Genomic DNA, 23,878 nt, shown 5'->3' on the forward strand with positions numbered 1-23,878 from the left:
GGCATCTAAGCTTTTTTTTGGTTTCAGTACTCTGGACAGCACTTTTTATTGGTGGATGAATTTATCCACCAATCAGCAAGGACAACCCAGGTTGTTCACCAAAAATGGGCCGGCATCTAAACTTACATTCTTGCATTTCATATAAAGATACCAAGAGAATGAAGAAAATTTGATAATAGGAGTAAATTAGAAAATTGCTTAAAATTTCATGCTCAATCTGAATCACGAAAGAATTTTTTTGGGTACAGTGTCCCTTTAAGTTTCTCCTCAATCCTGACCATTTAGTTTTTGTAATAGGAAATCAGGAGATTAATGACAATGATAACAATTTTGCGTTTTTGGTTGGTAAAGATTTCAAACTTCTGGAGCATTAACAGTAGAAGCATTTTTGGAGTGTGATCATTTTAAAAGTACATTGACAATAATGGCGGACGTTCATAAATTGTTATCTGCTGAAAAGAAATGCGACATGATATGAAAGATTGCAGATACAATTACCATAAAATGTGATTGCAAATGGACTTCTCAATGCTTAAAGGGCCACTGTAAGTAAATATTTTCTATGCCTGTTACTAACTAACTACCCCAAATACGCTTTTTATCAATAGCATTTCATTAACATATCTCTACCGTATATCAGAAATCTTGTCTGCAAATTTAATTGTTTTCCAAACCCACTCCGTGGGTATCCTTTGCTCTGTACCAATCTGTTTACAGTACCTAGGTTTCAAAATGGCGCTTTAAACACAAAGTTATTGGTTTAAGTATTTTGAACATGCAGTGCTGAAAATAGTGGGCAGGATAATGTGACATCATCGGCGAATAAAAGATATAACTTTTAGAACGTTATGAAACTTTGTTTTGGAGAAAATATAGGTCAGTAGGTTTTAATTAATGTTTATTAACTTTAATATGTTAGTTGTTTAGCTTAAAAATTATAACAGAAAGTAATCCTTTAAGAACATGTGACCACTTTCACATGTTAAACCATTAGTAATTACTTATCATTTTAGATGAGAGGGCTGCAGTTATACAAGGCTGACCATACCTTCTCCTGCTGTCGCTCCTCTCCACATTCATGCTAATTAATTGTCTCTAACACCAGTGTTACACAAATACTTAAAGGGATACTGAACCCAATTTTTTTCTTTCGTGATTCAGATAGAGCATGCAATTTTAAGCAACTTTCTAATTTACGCCTATTATCAATTTTTCTTTGTTCTCGTGCTATCTTTATTTGAAAAAGAAAGTCCAGAACTCTGGACAGCACTTGTTTATTGGTGGATGAATTTATCCACCAATCAGCAAGAACAACCCAGGTTGTTCACCAAAAATGGTCCGGCATCTAAACCTACATTCTTGCTTTTCAAATAAATATACCAAGAGAATGAAGAACATTTGCTAATAGGAGTAAATTAGAAAGTTGCTTAAAATTGCATGCTCTATGTAAATCAAAAGAAAAAAATTGGGTTCAGTGTCCCTTTAACTGTCTGGTCAGATCAAATCAGGGTATATCTAACACACTTATGGGGGCATGTGAATGGGTGACATGGGTTTTAGTATCACACCTGCTCTTTGTAGTTTGCTTTAGATGCTTGTCACATTGCTGCCTGGATGCTATGCAGTGTAGCAGCCAGGCTTGGCGATGTCCTATTCTTCTGGCCCTTTTTACACACAGATCATTTTGGGAGACAGCACTCTGCATGCATTGAAAATAGGAGCAGCAGACTGAAACCCAAGAAGTATAAGATATGGTGTTGTAATGTCAGGGGTCTGATCTGATGTGCATATGCAGCTGATAGAGAAGCTGTACGGACATTTAGGTCTGATGTGAGGTCTGATTTGGATTTTAAAAAGGCTGTAGTATCACTGGGCTGGATCAGAAGTTGCATGTGGGTTTGTGGCTTCTAGAGGGTATCAGGGACATTTGGATTTGACTAGTGTGAGTTTTAGGTTTATAGAAAGACAACAGGGTCAGGTGTCTAATCTGAGATCTTATCACAACACAGACTGCATTTCCCTGAGACACACTCTACTCACCCAGTATTTTTATAGAGGACAGCTGAAAACCCTATATAAATGTATAGTGAGAAAGAATGGATATGTCATAGATTAAATACGTTTTATTTCTAGCATAACTATGTAATGATACATTACTGCCTGGAAGCTCATTAGTAACAGCTGAAGACTTCCTCTTAATCTTTTTTCTCTCAATTAGAAGCTTTTAATAGCACTGGAAGCTAATGAAGGATACCAGGACTATGATTAAGGCACAAAAATAATGAGCTGGATTCATAAGTTCATAAGTTATTATTTCTCTTAAATAGTTATGGAATCCAAAATATTTCTTTCATGATTTAGATAGAGCATATACTATTAAACTACTTTCTAATTTACTTCTATTATCTGATTGTTAAAAATCATACATAGCTAGCTGCTTATTGGTGGCAGCACATATATGCCTATTGCCATCCGTTCATTCAGTGTGTTCAGCTAGCTCCCAGTAATGCATTGTTGTGCCTTCAATAAAGGACACCAACAGAATGAAGCCAATATGATAATGGAAGTAATTTGGAAAGTTGTCTTAAAATGCCAAGGCTGATGTTTATTTCCAATCCGGCCCTGCCCCACTCTCAAATAAAAAAACAAACACAAAACTTTGAGTTTTTGTATCAAATTTCTTTTAAAGGGATATTAAAGAAACTTTTATATTCAACATTAATCATTTAACATTCTAATTTTTCTTACCTAATATAAATGATTTGCAATTCAATTTAAGTTCAGGGATACACTCCTTGAAAAGCCTGGAGTAATTAATGTTCCTGGTCTCCTTTACTGCAGTCCCTTAGGGACAGGTGTAAATGAGTTTGTGCTCTGTTCTAAGCAATCACTGTTTAGAAAGTTGCAGGAGGAAGTAGATTTTATTACACTTAAAGGAACATGTGTCAAAACTAAACTTTCATGGTTCAGATAGAGCATGCAATTTTAACAGACTTTTCACTTTACCTCTAAGCTCGAAAGCACTTATTTCCCTTGGTATCCTTTGTTGAAAAGCATACCTCAGTAGGCTCAGAAGCAGCATTTCCCTACTTGGAGCTAGCAAGTGATTAGTGGCAATGCACATTTGTCTCTTGTCATTAGCCCACCAGATGTGATGAGCTAGCTCCCAACAGTGCATTGTTGCTCTGGAGCTGTCTTTAACTATGTGCTTAACACATTTGAAGCATGTTATTTTTTGCACTTTTATATCCCTTTAAGTATGACGACGCACTCCAGTCTCCTAGAATGGAATAAGACAGCTACAAATCTGAGAGGTATTTTATAGAAAATACAAACAGAATAAATGATGTTGCTTTATTTCCTTTCTTTAACATTGTATGGGGAACTCGGTTTTGAGTTTATTGCCCTTTTAAACAAATACAGAAACCCAGAATTGATCTGCTTTCTTGTTTTTTGTTGGCATTTAATAACACATTTTTAATTGTAAGCAATGATTTTGAATGCATTCATATTCTACAAATAAATGTGGTATCTATATCAGTAAAGAAATAGATCTGTTCAAATGTTAAAGGGACAGTGAAGCCAAAATCAAACTTTTATAATGTATATAGAGCTGGTGCAGTGGTTGTGGTTGCTCTAGTGGTTGTGAGTGAGCTGTGGTGGGCAGAAGATGACCATGAGAAAACACAGTGCTGACAGCTGCACTAGCAGTAATTAAGTAATTAAAGGAACAATAAACACTAGACTTGTGCATGATCGAAAAATTTGTTTCGGTTCGGATCGATTCAGATTTTTTCGAATTTCGGTTTGGATTGATTCGAATTCGGAAAAATTCGAATGAATTCATTTCGGATTCGTTTCGGATTCATTTCGGATTAATTCGGATTCAAATAAATTTGTCTGGATTCGATTCGGTTCGATTCGGAATTTCGATATGTGTTAGGTGGGATGTGCTGTGTATTAGACTAGTATTATGTACTGTATATTAGATGTAACCCATAGCAGAGTGATATAACCTAATATACTGTACAATACTAGTGTAATCCATTGCCATCCGAATCTACCGAATAAATACAAACTAATTCGGATTTATTCAGTAGATTCGGCACTATTTCAGTTCGGAAATTTGAATCGATCCGAATCTCCGAATTTAAGAAATTCGGCCGAATTTCCGAATCGATCCGAAATGAATCACACATGTCTAATAAACACTAAATAAATGCTAGATAGAATGAAGCATGCAATGAAAAGATCAGTCTGAGAGTAACATGTAGATGTATTTTTTAAATTTTCATTATTTGTTTAAATATTGACAAAATAATTGTAAAGGTTTAGTGTGTATAAAACAATGGGAGCTGCCATGTTGTAACTTAGGTTACCTTCCCTGCTGTGGCCACTTAGAGACAGTTATAAATAGGTCACAAGAGTGTGCAGTTTGCTGCTGCAACGCCGCCCCCTGCAGACTCACGGCCAATTGGCCGCCAGCAGGGGGGTGTCAATCAACCCGATCGTACTCGATCGGGTTGATTTCCGGCAATGTCTGTCCGTCTGCTCAGAGCAGGCGGACAGGTTATGGAGCAGCGGTCTGTTTCTTGCGAGTCTGATGACTCGCCAGAAACACGGGGCATCAAGCTCCTTTCGGAGCTTGATAGATAGGCCCCAATGACTGCTTAAAGTCTAAAAAAGACAAGGGCATCACCAATCGCTGGGTTTCCTCCTTTGGGATGCTTTGCCAGACCTTTGGTGCAGCTTTCTTCAGTTGTTGTTTGTTCGTAGGTCTCTCTGCCTTAAGATTTGTCTTCAGCAAGTGAAAAAAGCAGACAATATATCCCTATACACTTCAGAATTCATCCAACTGCTTCTGTCTTCTGTCAAATCATCAGTAAACATTAGTGACCCAGTGCCATTGGAAGCCATGCATGCCCATGCCATCACACTGCCTCCACCGTGTTTTACAGATGATGTGGTATGCTACGGATCATGAGCTGTTCCAAGCCTTCTCCATACTTTTTTCTTCCCATCATTGTGATACAAATAAACCTTAGCTTCATACGTCCAAAGAATGCTGTTCTAGAACTGGGCTGGCTTTTTAAGATATTTTTTGGCAAAGTATAATCTCTCCTTTCTATTCTTGAGGCTTATAAATGGTTTGCACCTTGTGGTGAACCCTCTGTATTTACTCTCATGAAGTCTTCTCCTGGAGAGTGTTCTTCACTTGGCAGGATGTTGTTAGTTTTTTTTTTACTTTACCATGGAAAGGATCCTACAATCATCCACCACTGTTGTCTTCCGTGGACGTCCAAGCCCTTGTGTGTTGCAGAGCTCACCAGTGCGTTCTTTTTTTCTCAGAATGTACCAAAATTTTGATTTGGCCGCTCCTAATGTTCCAGCTATCTCTCTGATTGATTTCTTTCTTTTTTGTTTGCAGCCAAGGATGTCCTGTTTCACTTGCATTGAGAGCTCCTTTGAACACATGTTGTGTGTTCACAGCAACTGCTTATAAATACGGATGCCCCACCTGGAATCAACTCTAGACCTTTTACCTGCTTAATTGATTATGAAATAATGAAGGAATAGCCCACACCTGTCCATGAAACAGCTTTTGAGTCAATTGTCCAAATACTTTTGGTCCCTTGAAAAAGAGGGGGCTACATATTAAAGAGCTGTAATTCCTAAACCCTTCCTCCAATTTGGATGTGAAAATCTTTACATTAACCCCTTAACGACACATGTCGTACAGGGTACGTCGCACACAACCTGGTCTTTAAAGACCAGCGACGTACCCTGTACGACATCAGGGTTTAAAGCGGCTGGAAGCGATCCTGATCGCTTCCAGCCGCTTTCAAGGTATTGCTGTGATGCCTCAACATTGAGGCATCACTGCAATACCTTTTTTCCCAAACCGATGCAGAGAGAGCCACTCTGTGGCCCTCTCTGCACCGGTTGCGATGGGCCCGATCGTTGGTGGGTGGGAGCAGCTTCAGGGAGGCGGGTGGGCGGCCCATCGCTACCCGGCATCCGGTTCCTGAATGTGCAATGTGCACGCCGGGTGCCGGGAGCGTGCGGGGGCCTGCAGGGAGCGCGCGGGCGCGCGCGTAGGTGCGCGCGATCGCGTAACAGCCACTGCCACCAATGAATTTATGAATGGGAGAGAGGGAGAGGGAGGGGGGGGAGAGAGGGAGAGGGAGGGGGGGAAATAATTTTCAAAAGGATCTGGGAGGGGGAGAGGGAGGAGGGTATTAGGGGGGGCAGCTACACTACAGAAAACATTTAATTACATGAAAAAAAATAAAAATAAACATTTTTTGGAGGCAAATTGGGTACTGGCAGACAGCTGCCAGTACCCAAGATGGCAGCAAATAGGATGTGGGCAAGTGTTATAGAGCTGTTTGGGGGGGATCAGAGAGGTTAGGGGCTAAGGGGGGGGTCCATCACAGCTAAACATATATTTTTTTTTAAAAAAAAATTCATAAAAAAAAAAAAAAGCCTTTTATTTTAGTACTGGCAGAGTTTCTGCCAGTACTTAAGATGGCGGGGACAATTGTGGGGTGGGGGAGGGAAGAGAGATGTTTGGGAGGGATCAGGGGGTGGGATCTTTCAGGTGGGAGGCTGATCTCTACACTAAAGCTAAAATTAACCCTGCAAGCTCCCTACAAGCTATCTAATTAACCCCTGCACTGCTGGGCATAATACACGTGTGATGCGCAGCAGCATTTAGCAGCCTTCTAATTACCAAAAAGCAACACAAAAGCCATATATGTCTGCTATTTCTGAACAAAGGGGATCCCAGAGAAGCATTTACAACCATTTATGTCATAATTGCACAAGTTGTTTGTAAATAATTTCAGTGAGAAACCTAAAATTGTAAAAAAATTTAACATTTTTTTTTATTTGATCGCATTTGGCGGTGACATGGTGGCATGAAATATACCAAGATGGGCCTAGATCAATACTTGGGGTTGTCTACTACACTACACTAAAGCTAAAATTAACCCTAGAAGCTCCCTACATGCTCCCTAATTAACCCCTTCACTGCTGGGCATAATACATGTGTGGTGCGCAGAGGCATTTAGCGGCCTTCTAATTACCAAAAAGCAATGCCAAAGCCATATATGTCTGCTATTTATGAACAAAGGGGATCCCAGAGAAGCGTTTACAACCATTTATGCCATAATTGCACAAGTTGTTTGCAAATAATTTCAGTGAGAAACCTAAAGTTTGTGAAAAAAAATTATGAAAAAGTGAATTTTTTCTTTATTTGATCTCATTTGGCGGTGAAATGGTGGCATGAAATATACCAAAATGGGCCTAGATCATTACTTTGGGATGTCTTCTAAAAAAATATATATACATGTCAAGGGATATTCAGGGATTCCTGAAAAATATCAGTGTCCCAATGTAACTAGCGCTAATTTTGAAAAAAAGTGGTTTGGAAATAGCAAAGTGCTACTTGTACTTATTGCCCTATAACTTGCGAAAAACGCAAAGAACATGTAAATATTGGGTATTTCTAAACTCAGGACAAAATTTAGAAACTATTTAGCATGGGTGTTTTTTGGTGGTTGTAGATGTGTAACAGATTTTGGGGGTCAAAGTTAGAAAAAGTGTGTTTTTTTCCATTTTTTCCTCATATTTTATAAATTTTTTTATAGTAAATTATAAGATATGATGAAAATAATGGTATCTTTAGAAAGTCCATTTAATGGCGAGAAAAACGGTATATAATATGTGTGGGTACAGTAAATGAGTAAGAGGAAAATTACAGCTAAACACAAACACCGCAGAAATGTAAAAATAGCCCTGGTCCTTAAGGGAAAGAAATTGAAAAATGGCTGTGTCCTTAAGGGGTTAAAGCTGAGAGACTGCACTTTAAGCCTATATTTATTATTTAACTGTAACTTGAACTTATTTTGGTAAACAGACGAAATAGCAAAACTTGTGTCAGTGTCCAATTAATTTACAGACCTAACTGTATATGTATATGAATATATACATATATGTATGTGTTTATATGTGTATATTTATAGTAATACCACAGTCCCCATGGACCGGAAAGTAAATGCACTTTTTAGTGCTGTTTTTTTAACATTGCACACCCTAAAAACTGCTTTGTGCAGTTATTATTTAAAAAAATGAAAGATGCTACATTACTTTATTTTATAAAAGCCCCAAACAGTTTATTTTGGGAGCATTTGGGGGACATTTTTTAAAATTAAACAGAGATCTGATCTGAGTGAATTTGCTTGTTTACGGGCACACAATAATGTAACGCTCCACTTGTAATCTAGCCCTATATTTTTCTTAGTAGACAACACAAGGTATTGAAGTAGGCCAATTTTGTTTTATTTCATGCCACTGTCAACGTCAAATGGGATCATATAAAACAAATGGCTACGTTTTTCACAAACTTTTTTTCACTGAAATTATTTACATGGCTTTGCCATTGATTTTTTGTAATTAGAAGGCCACTAATTGCAGCTGTGCACCATACTACTGAAATCTCTGGCAGTGAAGGAGTTAATTAGTTAACTGGCAAGGGTTAGTGTACAATAGTGTAAGGATTACCTCCTATCTTATAGCTCCCACCTCCCTGACCTTTACCCCCCTCGCACCCATTCTCCTCAATACCATCTTAGGTACTGTCAGACAGTCTGCCAGTATTAAAGGGATACTAAACCCAATTTTTTTCTTTTATGGTTCAGATAGAGCATGCAATTATAAGCAACTTTCTAATTTACTGTTCTATCAATTTTTCTTCGTTCTCTTGGTATCTTTATTTAAAAAGCAGGAATGTAAAGCTTAGGAGCCTGCCCATTTTAGGTTCAGCACCTTGGATAGCGCTTGCTTATTGGTGGCTACATTTAGGCTTCTAGTTATCAAGCTCCGTATGTACCTGCCATCGCCGGCCCCAATACGCCCGCCTAAGCTCGCCTCACATCGCCGCCGCGGACCTGAATACACTCGCCAAAGTTATCAAAAAAGCTGTCAAAAAGCCGCGCACCAAGTACGGGGCGATGAGCAGCGGACTGTGATAGTTATCACTCATCCAATCTCGCTGCTCTTCGGCTTTTTCACAGCTTTATTGATAGGCTGTCACTAAGCACTCAGACTATACTATACTGTTCTACCCCCTATACCGGCGCCCCCGGAGCCCCCCGCAACTAAATAAAGTTATTAACCCCTAAACCGCCGCTCCTAGACCCCTCCGCAACTATATTAAACATGTTAACCCCTAAACCGCCGCTCCTAGATCCCTCCGCAACTATATTAAACATGTTAACCCATAAACCGCCGCTCCCAGAGCCCACTGCTACTCTAAAAAACGTATTAACCCCTAAACCGCCACTCCCGGATCCCTCCGCAACTATAATAAATATTTTAACCCCTAAACCGCCGCTCCCGGACCCCGCCACCACCTACATAATACCTATTAACCCCTATCCTGCCCCCCTATACCGCCGCCACCTATATTAAACTTATTAACCCCTAATCTGCCCCCCCTATACCGCCGCCATCTATATTAAACTAATAAACCCCGAAACCTAGGTCTTACACTAACCCTAACACCCCCTAACTTAAATATTATTTTAATAAATCTAAATAAAAATTACTCTTATTAACTAAATTAATCCTATTTAAAACGAAATACTTACCTATAAAATAAACTCTAAGATAGCTACAATATAACTAATAATTATATTGTAGCTATTTTAAGATTTGTTTTTATTTTACAGGCAACTTTGTATTTATTTTAACTAGGTACAATAGTTATTAAATAGTTATTAACTATTTAATAACCACCTAGCTTAAATAAATCCAAAATTACCTGTAAAATAAATCCTAACCTAAGTTACAATTAAACCTAACACTACACTATCATTAAATTAATTAAATAAATTAGCTACCAATACCTACAATTAAATAAAATTAAATAAACTAAACTAAATTACAACCCCCCCCCCACTAAATTACAGAAAATAAAAAAAGATTACAAGAATTTTAAACTAATTACACCTAATCTAAGCCCCCTAATAAAAAAAATTAAAAAAAAATAATAAAAGTCCCTACCCTATAATACATTACAAAGTAACCAGCTCTTTTACTAGCCCTTAAAAGGGCTTTTTGCTGGGCATGCCCCAAAGTAATCAGCTCTTTTGCCTGTAAAAAAAAATACAACCCCCCCCAACATTAAAACCCACCACCCACATACCCCTACTCTAACCCAAACCCCCCTTAAGTAAACCTAACACTACCCCCCTGAAGTTCTCCCTACCTTGAGTCGTGTTCACCCAGCCGGGCCGAAGTCTTCATCCAAGGGGCGCTGAAGATGTCTTCCATCCGATAGAAGTCTTCATCCAAGGGGCGCTGAAGAGGTCTTCCATCCGATAGAAGTCTTCATCCAGGCGGCGTCTTCAATCTTCATCCATCCGGAGCTGAGCGGAGCCATCTTCAAAGCAGCCGACGCAGAGCCATCCTTCTTCACCGATGCCTACTCGCCGAATGAATATTCCTTTAAGTGACGTCATCCAAGATGGCGTCCCTCGAATTCCGATTGGCTGATAGAATTCTATCAGTCAATCGGAATTAAGGTAGGAAAAATCTGATTGGCTGATTCAATCAATACATTTATTTAGTTGCGGCGGTGTAGGGGGGGCAGATTAGGGGTGTTTAGACTCGGGGTACATGTTAGGGTGTTAGGTGCAGACATCTCCCATAGGAATCAATGGGATGTCGGGCAGCAGCGAACATGAACTTTCGCTATGGTCAGACTCCCATTGATTCCTATGGGATCCGCTGCCTCCAGGGCGGCGGATTGAAAACCAGGTACGCTGGGCCGGAAAAGTGCCGAGCGTACCTGGTAGTCATTTGATAACTTCCAAAAGTAGTCAGATTGTGCCGAACTTGCGTTCGGAACATCTGGAGTGACGTAAGAATCGATCTGTGTTGGACTGAGTCCGGCGGATCGAAGCTTACGTCACTATATTCTACTTTTGCCGGTCTGTAGGGCTTGATAACTTAGGCGAATCAGCCTCGCCACAAATACGCTGCGGAATTGCAGCGTATTTGTGGTTGACGGCTTGATAACTAGAGGCCTTAGCCTCAAATAAGCAAGCATAACCCAGGTTCTGAACCAAAAATGGGCCAGCTCCTAAACTTTACATTCCTGCTTTTTAAATTAAGATATCAAGAGAACGAAGAAAAAATGATAATAGGAGTAAATTAGAAAGTTGCTTAAAATTGCATGCTCTATCGGAATCATTAAAGAAAAAAAATGGGTTTAGTATCCCATTAAGTTTTACAGCTTTTTTATTTTTACATAAGTTAATTTTATATATTTATTTATTTTCTGCAGTGTAGGATCCCCCTTATCATTCCACCTCTCTGATCTCTCCCAAACAGCCCCCTAACCCTCCCCCTCCTAATCGTGTATGCCATCTTAAGTACTGGCACCCTAGTGAGCACTTGTAGCTGTCTGCCAGTACCCAGTTTAGGTATAATTATTTATTTATTATTATTTTTTTCTGTAGTGTAGTGGTTCCCAAGTAGGGTCCCCCCACCCTGATTCCCTATTTTTTTGTAGAGTAGCGTCCATTTCCTGCCTCTCACTTCCAAACTTTATTTTCTGTGGGCTAAGGCGCCTCCCACTCCCTTTCTCTCCCTCGCCTCTGTGCTGCCCATCGCCTCCCTCCTTCCCTCCTGCACCTCCCATCGGCATTAAAGGAGACTGTTACAGACAGTAACACAGACCATGTCACTATCTGTAATGATATGGCAATCTGAACCCTTATGGTAACAGAGCACCGATCACCGATGTTGCTGTTTAGGAAGTTGAAGTGACATGGATGTAAAAAAATTGAAGTCAATTTATCCATTTAAAATTGGTTTTGTGCATGGGCAAAATTAATCTATTAATCTATTAATTAATCTAATGACATTAGGAAGCAACCAGATACAAACTCAACCTACTCAGTCAAAGGTAAATATAATAATAATAATTAACTTTTACACTTATAAAAATTAGCACAGCGCTTCCCTATCTTCCTCCCCACTTATAGTACAATTGTGCATAAGCATTGGTTGCAGGTAGGAGTAAGAGGGGCAGCCAGGCTGGAGGGTTGATGTGCTAATCAGTAATGTTACTGGGGGGGACCTCATTTCATTCTCGGACCCAGGCAGAACAATGTCTTGAGCCGGCCCTGGAAAAGCCTCTGTCAAACCAACTGTTTATCGGTCTCTACACATTTTTGTGTGCATGTGACTTTAGTATTCTATGGCAGCAGGGTTTTGAAACATTGCATATCAAAGCTACAAATAATGTTGCAAAACACTGCTGCTATAGAGTACTAAAGACACATGCACACTCCTGAGCTCTTATGAGCCTACCTAGTTTTACTCTTCAATAACAATACCAAGAAAATGATGCAAATTTGATAGCAGAAATAAATTGGAAAGTGGTTTAAAATTGCATGCTTTAGCCGAATCATGAAAGTTTAATTTTGATTTTACTGTCCCTTTAAGAGATTTTTACCACATAAGAGAACTTTGGCTTTGCCAGTCATTTTCTTATTGGTTTTATATATGCACAATTCTCCAAATCCATTCCATAAACAGGCAATTATTTTGTTATCACTGCATGTGACTTCATTAACACAACAGAACAGCCTCTGCTGCAGGATATTGAATATCATGTGGCACCTCATCAGAGTTTATTTTCATTTAAACATGGTCATCTTGCCGTAATTGGATACCAGAAATGAAGCTTCTTCTTGTTATTCCTGACAGATTGTAGACTTCACAAAACTAGCCACCTCACTGAACCATAAACTGTACAGATCACATATTACAACAGATATACACAGGGCTGAAAAAAATGTCACTATATAAAAAAATGTCACTATATAAAAAATGTCACTATACAAGACAGAGGGGGGGGGGAAATACTAGCTGGGAAAGAAAACGTTACAAACTAATCCACTCAGTGGTAAACGTTCTTACTAACACAGGACTGAGGACAATTCTAATACTGGATATATAGATTAATATTAGAGATGTTGACATATAGAAATATTGAAAACTAAGGCCTAGATTTGGAGTTTGGCGTTAGCCGTGAAAACCAGCGTTAGAGGCTCCTAACGCTGGTTTTAGGCTACCGCCGGTATTTGGAGTCGTGTAGGTAAGGGTCTAACACTCACTTTTCAGCCGCGACTTTTCCATACCGCAGATCCCCCTACGCCATTTGCGTATCCTATCTTTTCAATGGGATCTTTCTAACGCTGGTATTTAGAGTCGTTTCTGAAGTGAGCGTTAGAGCTCTAACGACAAAACTCCAGCCGCCGAAAAAAAGCAGGAGTTAAGAGCTTTCTGGGCTAACGCCGGTTCATAAAGCTCTTAACTACTGTACCCTAAAGTACACTAACACCCATAAACTACCTATGTACCCCTAAACCGAGGTCCCCCCACATCGCCGACACTCGATTAAATTTTTTTAACCCCTAATCTGCCGACCGCCACCTACGTTATCCTTATGTACCCCTAATCTGCTGCCCCTAACACCGCCGACCCCTATATTATATTTATTAACCCCTAATCTGCCCCCCTCAACGTCGCCGACACCTGCCTACACTTATTAACCCCTAATCTGCCGAGCGGACCTGAGCGCTACTATAATAAAGTTATTAACCCCTAATCCGCCTCACTAACCCTATCATAAATAGTATTAACCCCTAATCTGCCCTCCCTAACATCGCCGACACCTAACTTCAAACATTAACCCCTAATCTGACGACCGGAGCTCACCGCTATTATAATAAATGGATTAACCCCTAAAGCTAAGTCTAACCCTAACACTAACACCCCCCTAACTTAAATATAATTTACATCTAACGAAATTAATTAACTCTTATTAAATAAATTATTCCTATTTAAAGATAAATACTTACCTGTAAAATAAATCCTAATATAGCTACAATATAAATTATAATTATATTATAGCTATTTTAGGATTTATATTTATTTTACAGGCAACCTTGTATTTATTTTAACCAGGTACAATAGCTATTAAATAGTTAAGAACTATTTAATAGTTACCTAGTTAAAATAATAACAAAATTACCTGTAAAATAAGTCCTAACCTAAGTTATAATTAAACCTAACACTACCCTATCAATAAATTAATTAAATAAAATACCTACAATTACCTACAATAAAACCTAACACTACACTATCAATAAATAAATTAAATACAATTTCTACAAATAACTACAATTACATAAACTAACTAAAGTACAAAAAATAAAAAAGAACTAAGTTACAAAAAATAAAAAAATATTTACAAACATAAGAAAAATATTACAACAATTTTAAACTAATTACACCTACTCTAAGCCCCCTAATAAAATAACAAAGACCCCCAAAATAAAAAAATGCCCTACCCTATTCTAAATTAATAAATTTAAAAGCTCTTTTACCTTACCAGCCCTGAACAGGGCCCTTTGCGGGGCATGCCCCAAGAAAATCAGCTCTTTTGCCTGTAAAAAAAAACATACAATACCCCCCCCCAACATTACAACCCACCACCCACATACCCCTAATCTAACCCAAACCCCCCTTAAATAAACCTAACACTAAGCCCATGAAGATCTTCCTACCTTGTCTTCACCTCACCGGGTATCACCGATCGGTCCTGGCTCCGATATCTTCATCCAACCCAAGCGGGGGCTAGACATCCACTGAAGAAGTCCAGAAGAGGGTCCAAAGTCTTCCTCCTATCCGGCAAGAAGAGGACATCCGGACCGGCAAACATCTTCATCCAAGCGGCATCTTCGATCTTCTTCCACCGGTGCGGAGCGGGTCCATGTTGAAGCATCCGACGCGGATCTATCCTCTTCTTCCGGCGTCTCCCGACGAATGACGGTTCCTTTAAGGGACGTCATCCAAGATTGCGTCCCTCGAATTCCGATTGGCTGATAGGATTCTATCAGCCAATCGGAATTAAGGTAGGAATATTCTGATTGGCTGATGGAATCAGCCAATCAGAATCAAGTTCAATCCGATTGGCTGATCCAATCAGCCAATCAGATTGAGCTCGCATTCTATTGGCTGTTCCGATCAGCCAATAGAATGCGAGCTCAATCTGATTGGCTGATTGGATCAGCCAATCGGATTGAACTTGATTCTGATTGGCTGATTCCATCAGCCAATCAGAATATTCCTACCTTAATTCCGATTGGCTGATAGAATCCTATCAGCCAATCGGAATTCGAGGAACGCCATCTTGGATGACGTCCCTTAAAGGAACCGTCATTCGTCGGGAGACGCCGGAAGAGGATGGATCCGCGTCGGATGCTTCAACATGGACCCGCTCCGCACCGGTGGAAGAAGATCGAAGATGCCGCTTGGATGAAGATGTTTGCTGGTCCGGATGTCCTCTTCTTGCCGGATAGGAGGAAGACTTTGGACCCTCTTCTGGACTTCTTCAGTGGATGTCTAGCCCCCGCTTGGGTTGGATGAAGATATCGGAGCCAGGACCGATCGGTGATACCCGGTGAGGTGAAGACAAGGTAGGAAGATCTTCAGGGGCTTAGTGTTAGGTTTATTTAAGGGGGGTTTGGGTTAGATTAGGGGTATGTGGGTGGTGGGTTGTAATGTTGGGGGGGGGTATTGTATGTTTTTTTTTACAGGCAAAAGAGCTGATTTTCTTGGGGCATGCCCCGCAATGGGCCCTGTTCAGGGCTGGTAAGGTAAAAGAGCTTTTAAATTTATTAATTTAGAATAGGGTAGGGCATTTTTTTATTTTGGGGGTCTTTGTTATTTTATTAGGGGGCTTAGAGTAGGTGTAATTAGTTTAAAATTGTTGTAATATTTTTCTTATGTTTGTAAATATTTTTTTATTTTTTGTAACTTAGTTCTTTTTTATTTTTTGTACTTTAGTTAGTTTATGTAATTGTAGTTATTTGTAGAAATTGTATTTAATTTATTTATTGATAGTGTAGTGTTAGGTTTTATTGTAGGTAATTGTAGGTATTTTATTTAATTAATTTATTGATAGGGTAGTGTTAGGTTTAATTATAACTTAGGTTAGGACTTATTTTACCGGTAATTTTGTTATTATTTTAACTAGGTAACTATTAAATAGTTCTTAACTATTTAATAGCTATTGTACCTGGTTAAAATAATTACAAAGTTGCCTGTAAAATAAATATTAATCCTAAAATAGCTACAATGTAATTATAATTTATATTGTAGCTATATTAGGATTTATTTTACAGGTAAGTATTTAGCTTTAAATAGGAATAATTTATTTAATAAGAGTTAATTAATTTCGTTAGATGTAAATTATATTTAAGTTAGGGGGGTGTTAGTGTTAGGGTTAGACTTAGCTTTAGGGGTTAATCCATTTATTATAGTAGCGATGAGCTCCGGTCGTCAGATTAGGGGTTAATGTTTGAAGTTAGGTGTCGGCGATGTTAGGGAGGGCAGATTAGGGGTTAATACTATTTATGATAGGGTTAGTGAGGCGGATTAGGGGTTAATAACTTTATTATAGTAGCGCTCAGGTCCGCTCGGCAGATTAGGGGTTAATAAGTGTAGGCAGGTGTCGGCGACGTTGAGGGGGGCAGGTTAGGGGTTAATAAATATAATATAGGGGTCGGTGGTGTTAGGGGCAGCAGATTAGGGGTACATAGGGATAACGTAGGTTGCGGCGGTGTACGGAGCGGCAGATTAGGGGTTGATAATAATATGCAGGGGTCAGCGATAGCGGGGGCGGCAGATTAGGGGTTAATAAGTGTAAGGGTAGGGGTGTTTAGACTCGGGGTACATGTTATAGTGTTAGGTGCAGACGTAGGAAGTGTTTCCCCATAGGAAACAATGGGGCTGCGTTAGGAGCTGAACGCTGCTTTTTTGCAGGTGTTAGGTTTTTTTTCAGCTCAAACAGCCCCATTGTTTCCTATGGGGGAATCGTGCACGAGCACGTTTTTGAGGCTGGCCGCGTCCGTAAGCAACTCTGGTATCGAGAGTTGCATTTGCGGAAAAAATGCTCTACGCTCCTTTTTTGGAGCCTAACGCAGCATTTTTTTGAACTCTCGATACCAGAGTTAATTTTATGGTGCGGTCAGAAAAAAGCCCGCGTAGCGTTAACAGCCCATCTACCGCCAAACTCCAAATCTAGGCCTAAGTTTGTTGATGCTATTCAGGATAGAACTCACCTTGTCTTAAATTTCTTTTTGTAAGTTGCTGTTTCCATTTGAAGTCTGTGTTTATTTTGCTCACACTCTTCTTCCTCCATTTTAAGAACTGTGACTGTTTTCTCCATTTGAGCAAAAAAAATGGTTCACCTGAAAATAATAATATGATGCTTAACATCGCTTACAATGTAGTTTTGCTTTTCTGTTTATTTGGGGAAACATTAATGCACTACTTCCGTTTCCACTCATGAAGACGACATTTTATTTTTAATGTGTGTCCTCTACTCTTCTCTATTTACACTTCTTCACTGGGTAAACTTATCAACAGCTATGGCTTCAACTATCACCTCTAGGCTGATGATACCCAGATCTACCTATCCACCCCTGCACTCTCTCCTTCTGTCAATTCTTACATCAGCGACTGCTTATCTGGCATTTCCCTCTGGATGGCCTCTCACAACCTAAACATAAACATGTCCAAGACCGAACTACTTCTAATCCCCCCTCTAATTTTACTCCAGTTTCTAATTTTTCTACCACTCTTGGCAGCACCGCTATCTCCCTATCACCCCAAGTCCGCTGCCTTGGAGTCACACTTGACTCAAATCTCTCCTTCATTCCGCACATCCAATTGCTCTCTTCATCCTGCTGCAACCACCTACGCAATATCTCCAAAATGTGTCTGTTTCTGAGCACTGAAACTACTAAACAGCTAATCCACTCCCTGGTAATTTCCTGACTTGACTACTGTAATAACCTACTAACTGGCCTCCCTCTCTCCCGCCTCTCTCCCCTTCAATCCATCCTAAATGCCTCTGCCAGGCTAATCCACCTCTCCAGACGCGCTGTTTCTGCTGCGCCTCTCTGTGAGTTCCTTCACTGGCTCCCCATTCACAGAAGAGTTAAATTCTAAATTCTCACCCTGGCCTACAAAGTCCTCACCAATGCTGCACCACCCTACCTGTCATCACTCATCAACAAATATACTCCAGCCCGCACCCTAAGATCCAACAACGACCTGCTCCTTGCGTCCTCTACCAGCACCTCCTCCAATGATAGACTACAGGACTTCTCTTGTGCGGCACCAACCCTCTGGAACGCCCTTCCTTGAGCTGTCAGACTTTCCCTCAACCTCTCCTCCTTTAAACGCTCCCTAAAGACCTTTTTGTTCAGGGAAGCTTATCACCCGACTCAGTAACAAATGAATTTCACTTACCTAACAGTTGCCCTGATCTATATCCTCACTAATATCATTCTCACCTTTGCAGTCCCCACCTCCTGTTTTCCATCCTCCTACCTATCTAGATTGTAATTTCCCACGGGAATAGGGCCCTCAATCCCCCCTGTATTTGTCTGTAAAATTTTTGTTTTAAAAAAGGTTGAGCATTCAGAAGCTGTATCAGCAAAAGCATCTGTGCTGATCTTTGAATACCTGAGTAGCTGCATCGATGGAGAGTGATACTGTAAACAAATATTTTCTGTCATTCATATTAAATATTAACATTTAAAGGTATAACAAACCCATATTTTTTCTTTCAAAATTTAGATAGAGCAAACAATTTTAAACGACTTTCCAATTTACTTATATTGCACTAGATTACAAGTGGAGTGCTAATTTATCACATTTTAACACATAAATATATATGTATTTAATCATATACATATATATATATATGTAATATTGCTGCCATCGCTGCGTTAGTTACCCCTTTCGCTGCGCTAGTGATACACGCCATGAGAACGAGGCTCCCATTGGAGCCGATGGGAGCGCATCTTGTGTCAACTTGTTATATTAGTGTGTGCTGGTATTACTCAGTGGTGTGCAAATATAGCTTTCACCAAAGCGATGTTTAGAGCTCCACTTGTAATCTGGCCCATAATCAATTGTGCTTTATTCTCTTGGTATCCTGTATTGAAGGAGTTAGCTAAACACATTGGTTAGCCAAAGATAAGAGGTATATATGTGCAGCCTCCTGTATGCTTTTCCATAAAGGATAACAAGAGAACAAAGCAAATTAGATAATAGAAGTAATTTGGAAATTTGTTTATAAATTGTATGCTCTATGGATCATAACATTTTTGTGTTTTATGTCCCTTCAAACCTGCCGGCATTTTTTGCTTGGAAAATACATCGTAAAAGTTTTTTTAATAATGTACCAGTACGAGCTGCACTCTTCCTACTAATGCTAATAAGCTTATAGGTTCTTCCTAAGTGAACATTAGCACAGGTTCCTGTCAACCAATGAGCATTATGAGGCAACACCTCTCAGCCAATAAGCATAGTACAGAACTGATACAGCTGTATTAGTTATTTCAATTTAATCAACTTTTATTTCAATTTTTTCATGGAAAAGAAATTTCGACATTTTAGATGCTGCACTTAGCTAAAATATATATATATATATATATATATATATATATATATATATAAATATATATATATATATATAAATATAGCTAAAAAAAAGTTTTCCTTTATGTCCTATTACATACAATGGGGTCTATTTAACTCTGCTTCAGTTCCGGCTGATGCGGAAATTAAGAAGTAGCGGCCTAAGACTGCTGCTCCTTAACTCGTCCGCCACCTCTGAGGTGGTGGACAGCAATCCGCCCGATTGAATACGATCAGGCTGATTGACACCCCCTGCTAGCGAATCGGCAGGGGACGGCATTGCACAAGCAGTTCACAAGAACTGCTGGTGCAATGATAAATGCTGACAGCGTATGCTGTCTGCATTTATTGATGTGCAGCGGACATGATCTGCTATATTGGATCATGTCCGTCTGCACATTAATAAATGGACCCCAGAGTATCAAAAGTTAATGCGTAATCACAGAGGTTCTATTTAATTTTCATTTAATAATCTACTATTTATTTTTCTTTTTTATTGAAGCCAAATAATTTAATCTGTAGATATCCATTTGCAATTGCATATACATAAATATTTAAGTGCTGACTTTTGACAATTAAAGGGACAGTTTACTCAAAAATCCCACCCCCTCCTTTAATTTGTTCCCAATGATCCACTTTACCTGCTGAAGTGTATTAAATTGTTTACAAGTATTTCCATTACCCTTATATTGGCATTTGAAATAGTTTATTTAGCCTGTGGTATCCCCACCCATCCTTAAAGTTTTTGGCCTGAAGGCCAAGCTGTGTTAACACAGCCTGAAGAAGAAATTACACTCACAATGGGATATAGAAGAAATAAGGTAATAAAATGTTAATTTTCCATTGTTCTGTCCAAGTATTGGTGATTGGTTTATTGACAGATATAAAATAAAGAAGCAGGTTTATGTACACAATGTGATAAAGTAATGAAATCTGATTATACCTACAAGCTCAACCCATTTTATTAGGTTGTGACTTCAAAACAAAAAATTAGCTAATTCATATACATAAATAAACCTTAAAAAAGCAAATCTCATACATTTTACACTCTGCTGCTGGTAAAAAAAGTAATTGGAAATACATTAAGGAAAAAAACATTTTATAGTATACTGTCCCTTTAAACCTTGCACTAAGCATAAGTGGCACTTGGATGTGTGTTTTGTATGTTCCATTTTAATCCTAACCACTCCACACCCATTACTGCAGTTTGTTACACTTTGCCCCAACCCCTTCCACGATGTTAACTCTAACTGCAATCTCCCTACCATAAATAACAGTGATTGTGTTGACCTGATACATTAACCCTAGCCATGACCTCCTCCAAAGAAAATAAGTTTAACTTAACTGTACTGACCATATAGCCCAAAATGTATCTTCAATCCTTTCCAAGCGCAACAAATCAAACCTCAATCTGTTCCAAACAGAATAACACCCAAAGGACTCCTAATGTGCAATATTTCCCTTTAGTAAGCCCTCTGCAGGGCCCCTCATTAATAAACCCCTTATAGAATCCCTCTCCCATCTTAAACCCCTAAATCTAGTCCCAATCTGCAATCCCCTCACAAATGTCCTTTCCAATACATAAGCCCTCAAAATTACAGAATTATAAAATTAAATAAAATAGAAAAATAGAAACCTCACAGCCCATTGAATTATCTTAACTGAAGTACAATTGAAGAATATTCTTTCTTCATCCTCTTCATATTCAGGCAATAGGATCCCATTTGAAGGTTCCATCCTGTTTATGGTTTAACTAGCTGTCAGCCTGATGAAACAGTTTGGAGACTGAGAAACGCGTTGCTGAACGATATATGTGTTTAAGAAACACTTGTTTTACGCAACCTGCTACTTTCCTGTAACTTTACCATACAGAATTATGCGATGTGGCGCCTTCTCTACTCTTATAGGATTTCTTTGAAGTGGATGGCCTTATATCTTGAGGAGAGCTGCCTGTTTTGAAACTGATTTGGATGTTTTCATGACTCTGTTGATATGTTGATATTTTGTACACTTGTTACGGTTTGTTTACAGTTGATACATATATATGTTGCTTATTTATTTTGTATAAAGTATCATACATTGTCCTTTTGTCTGTTAACTACACACTTACAGACACACTTTTTTGTGATAGTGCCCCTTGAGTGTTATTAGTATGTATACAACCTACACTAACCTTTCCTAACCCTAGCTCCTCTCCTCCTTTGTTATTCCCTTAAACCCCCCCCCCCCCTTAGCATGTAAGCCTATGAGCCCAGCTGTTTGTAGATCACCTTCATAAGAGCCGACTACAACAGTGCAACTCTCGGCAGGGCCCTCTGCCCATTTGATCCCTATACATGTTACATTGTATACCACGCCTATGTTTATAGCACTGCAGAATCTGTTGGCGCTCTAAAAATACCTGACAATAATAATAATAATTCTGTAGCACAGCTTCCCCTTTTACAATGGAAAACGTTTTGTAACCCCATTATTAGAATATACAGTAGTCCCAAGACTCCCAAACAAACCCCTTGTCAGACATGTACACAATGTTTTGGTTTTTTTATACATTAATATACCACACAAGTAAAGGAATTATATGCAAGAATAAGAAATAAGTTTTGTCTTCTTACTAATTACTAACAGTTAGACTCACTGTCTAACTTCATGTACCTTCCATGTATGTTTGTCCCCCACGTGTGTGAAGAGCCTATACACTGTGTTCCCTCTAATTGTTTGAGCAGTATGTGCAAAAAAAATCCCCAACATAGGAAGGAGTAAAACGAGACCAGGGGAGGGCTAGATTACATTGAGTAACCCTATAAGATACATTTGAGATCCTTTACAAATAGTATTTTTTTATATATATAAAAAAATTTGCACTGGTTTTCAGGTTATTAGATTGATCTAATTTAACCATCTTGATTACTAAGACAATTCTTTACATATGAAGGGATATAAATAATTGTGCTTTATTACCGCTCTATGCCTAAAATATATTTCAGCTTCTTCTTTTTTAATTAATAGAGCTGTATGTGTTCTCCATATTAAGTCAGTAAACACTCTGGGGTATATTTATTACAGTGCGAGCGGACATGATACGATGAAGCGTATCATGTCCGCTGCACATCGATAAATGCCGACAGCATACGCTGTCTGCATTTATCATTGCACCAGCCATTCATATGAACGGCTGGTGCAATGCCGCCCCCTGCAGATTCCGGCCAATCGGCCGCTAGCAGGGGGTGTCAATCAACCTGATCATATTCGATCGGGTTGATTTTTGTCCGCGGCCTCAGAGCAGGCGGACAAGTTATGGAGCAGCGGTCTTTAGACCACTGCTTCATAACTTCTGTTTCCGGCGAGCCTGAAGGCTCGCGCTGAAACAGGGACATTAGGTTCCATACGGAGCTTGATAAATCGTCCCTCTTTCTTTAGGGATGGATTATGTTTCCTGTTCCTTTTAAAATCAGTTTAAAACAATTTTTTATGCAAAAAAATATTTTAATATGTTCAAATAGTGCACTATGCGTGTATATTTTTATATCCTAACATCAAAAACAAACTCTTCATGTATTTTAAGTATAAGGTATATAACAAACTTATAATACTGATTCTCAGTAGTTGTGCTTCTAATTATATAGACCACAATATTCATGGAGTACTGTTCTATCTTTTATTCTTCCTGTAGTCACTTTGCCTTTCTAATACCCTATAAGTAATTAACCAGCTCTATTCTACATAAACATTCTAAAGTAATCAGATATAGATTTTAATGCATTACTGTCAATACATTTGCATTATTTTATAGTTTTACATACAATTATGTAATTCATTTGTTTCAAGGGGTAAGCACTAAAGCATCTTTAAATTTTTTTATATAAAAATACGCAATGATTTCAACAAAGAGATATAGTCAATTTGTGAGTTACAGTGTGACTTTAATGATTATCTATTCAAATTATTCCTGACAAAGGTAAGGTATTTTAAATGATGCTTGTATTTTCTAAATGGCATTTTCTATCTTCAGACTTGTCACAATGCACGTCATTAAGGAATAAAAAGTTATACTCACACTAACTGAGACGACAATGGAAGAGAAGTTACTTTCACCTCAGACTTTCAGCTCCGACTCCTTCATCAGCCTGAGAGGTGGATCTCAGCATCATAAAAATAAGATGTCATTTATGAGCATAGAATCCCAAACAATCCTTGGATTCGTTTCAAAAAAAGCTTCCGACTCCATTTATTACTGGAAGGTAAAGTTCATCATGGGTATAAAAATATACCAGGGATTAAGATGGGCTTTTAAAAAGAA

The 23,878-nt window shown here is 38.8% G+C and overlaps 1 protein-coding gene across 1 annotated transcript in view; it reads right to left on the minus strand.

Moving 5' to 3' along the window:
* Positions 1-17,504, minus strand: part of MYOM3 (myomesin 3) — a 209,580-nt gene extending 192,076 nt beyond the window's left edge. The window contains exon 1 of the mRNA XM_053707175.1: positions 17,208-17,504. Coding sequence (XP_053563150.1) covers positions 17,208-17,314 — 107 coding nt within the window. The 5' untranslated portion in view covers positions 17,315-17,504. The remainder of the gene's footprint in view (positions 1-17,207) is intronic.
* Positions 17,505-23,878: the final 6,374 nt, after the last annotated feature.

Source organism: Bombina bombina, chromosome 3 (assembly GCF_027579735.1).
Source record: "Bombina bombina isolate aBomBom1 chromosome 3, aBomBom1.pri, whole genome shotgun sequence".
NCBI lineage: Eukaryota > Metazoa > Chordata > Amphibia > Anura > Bombinatoridae > Bombina > Bombina bombina.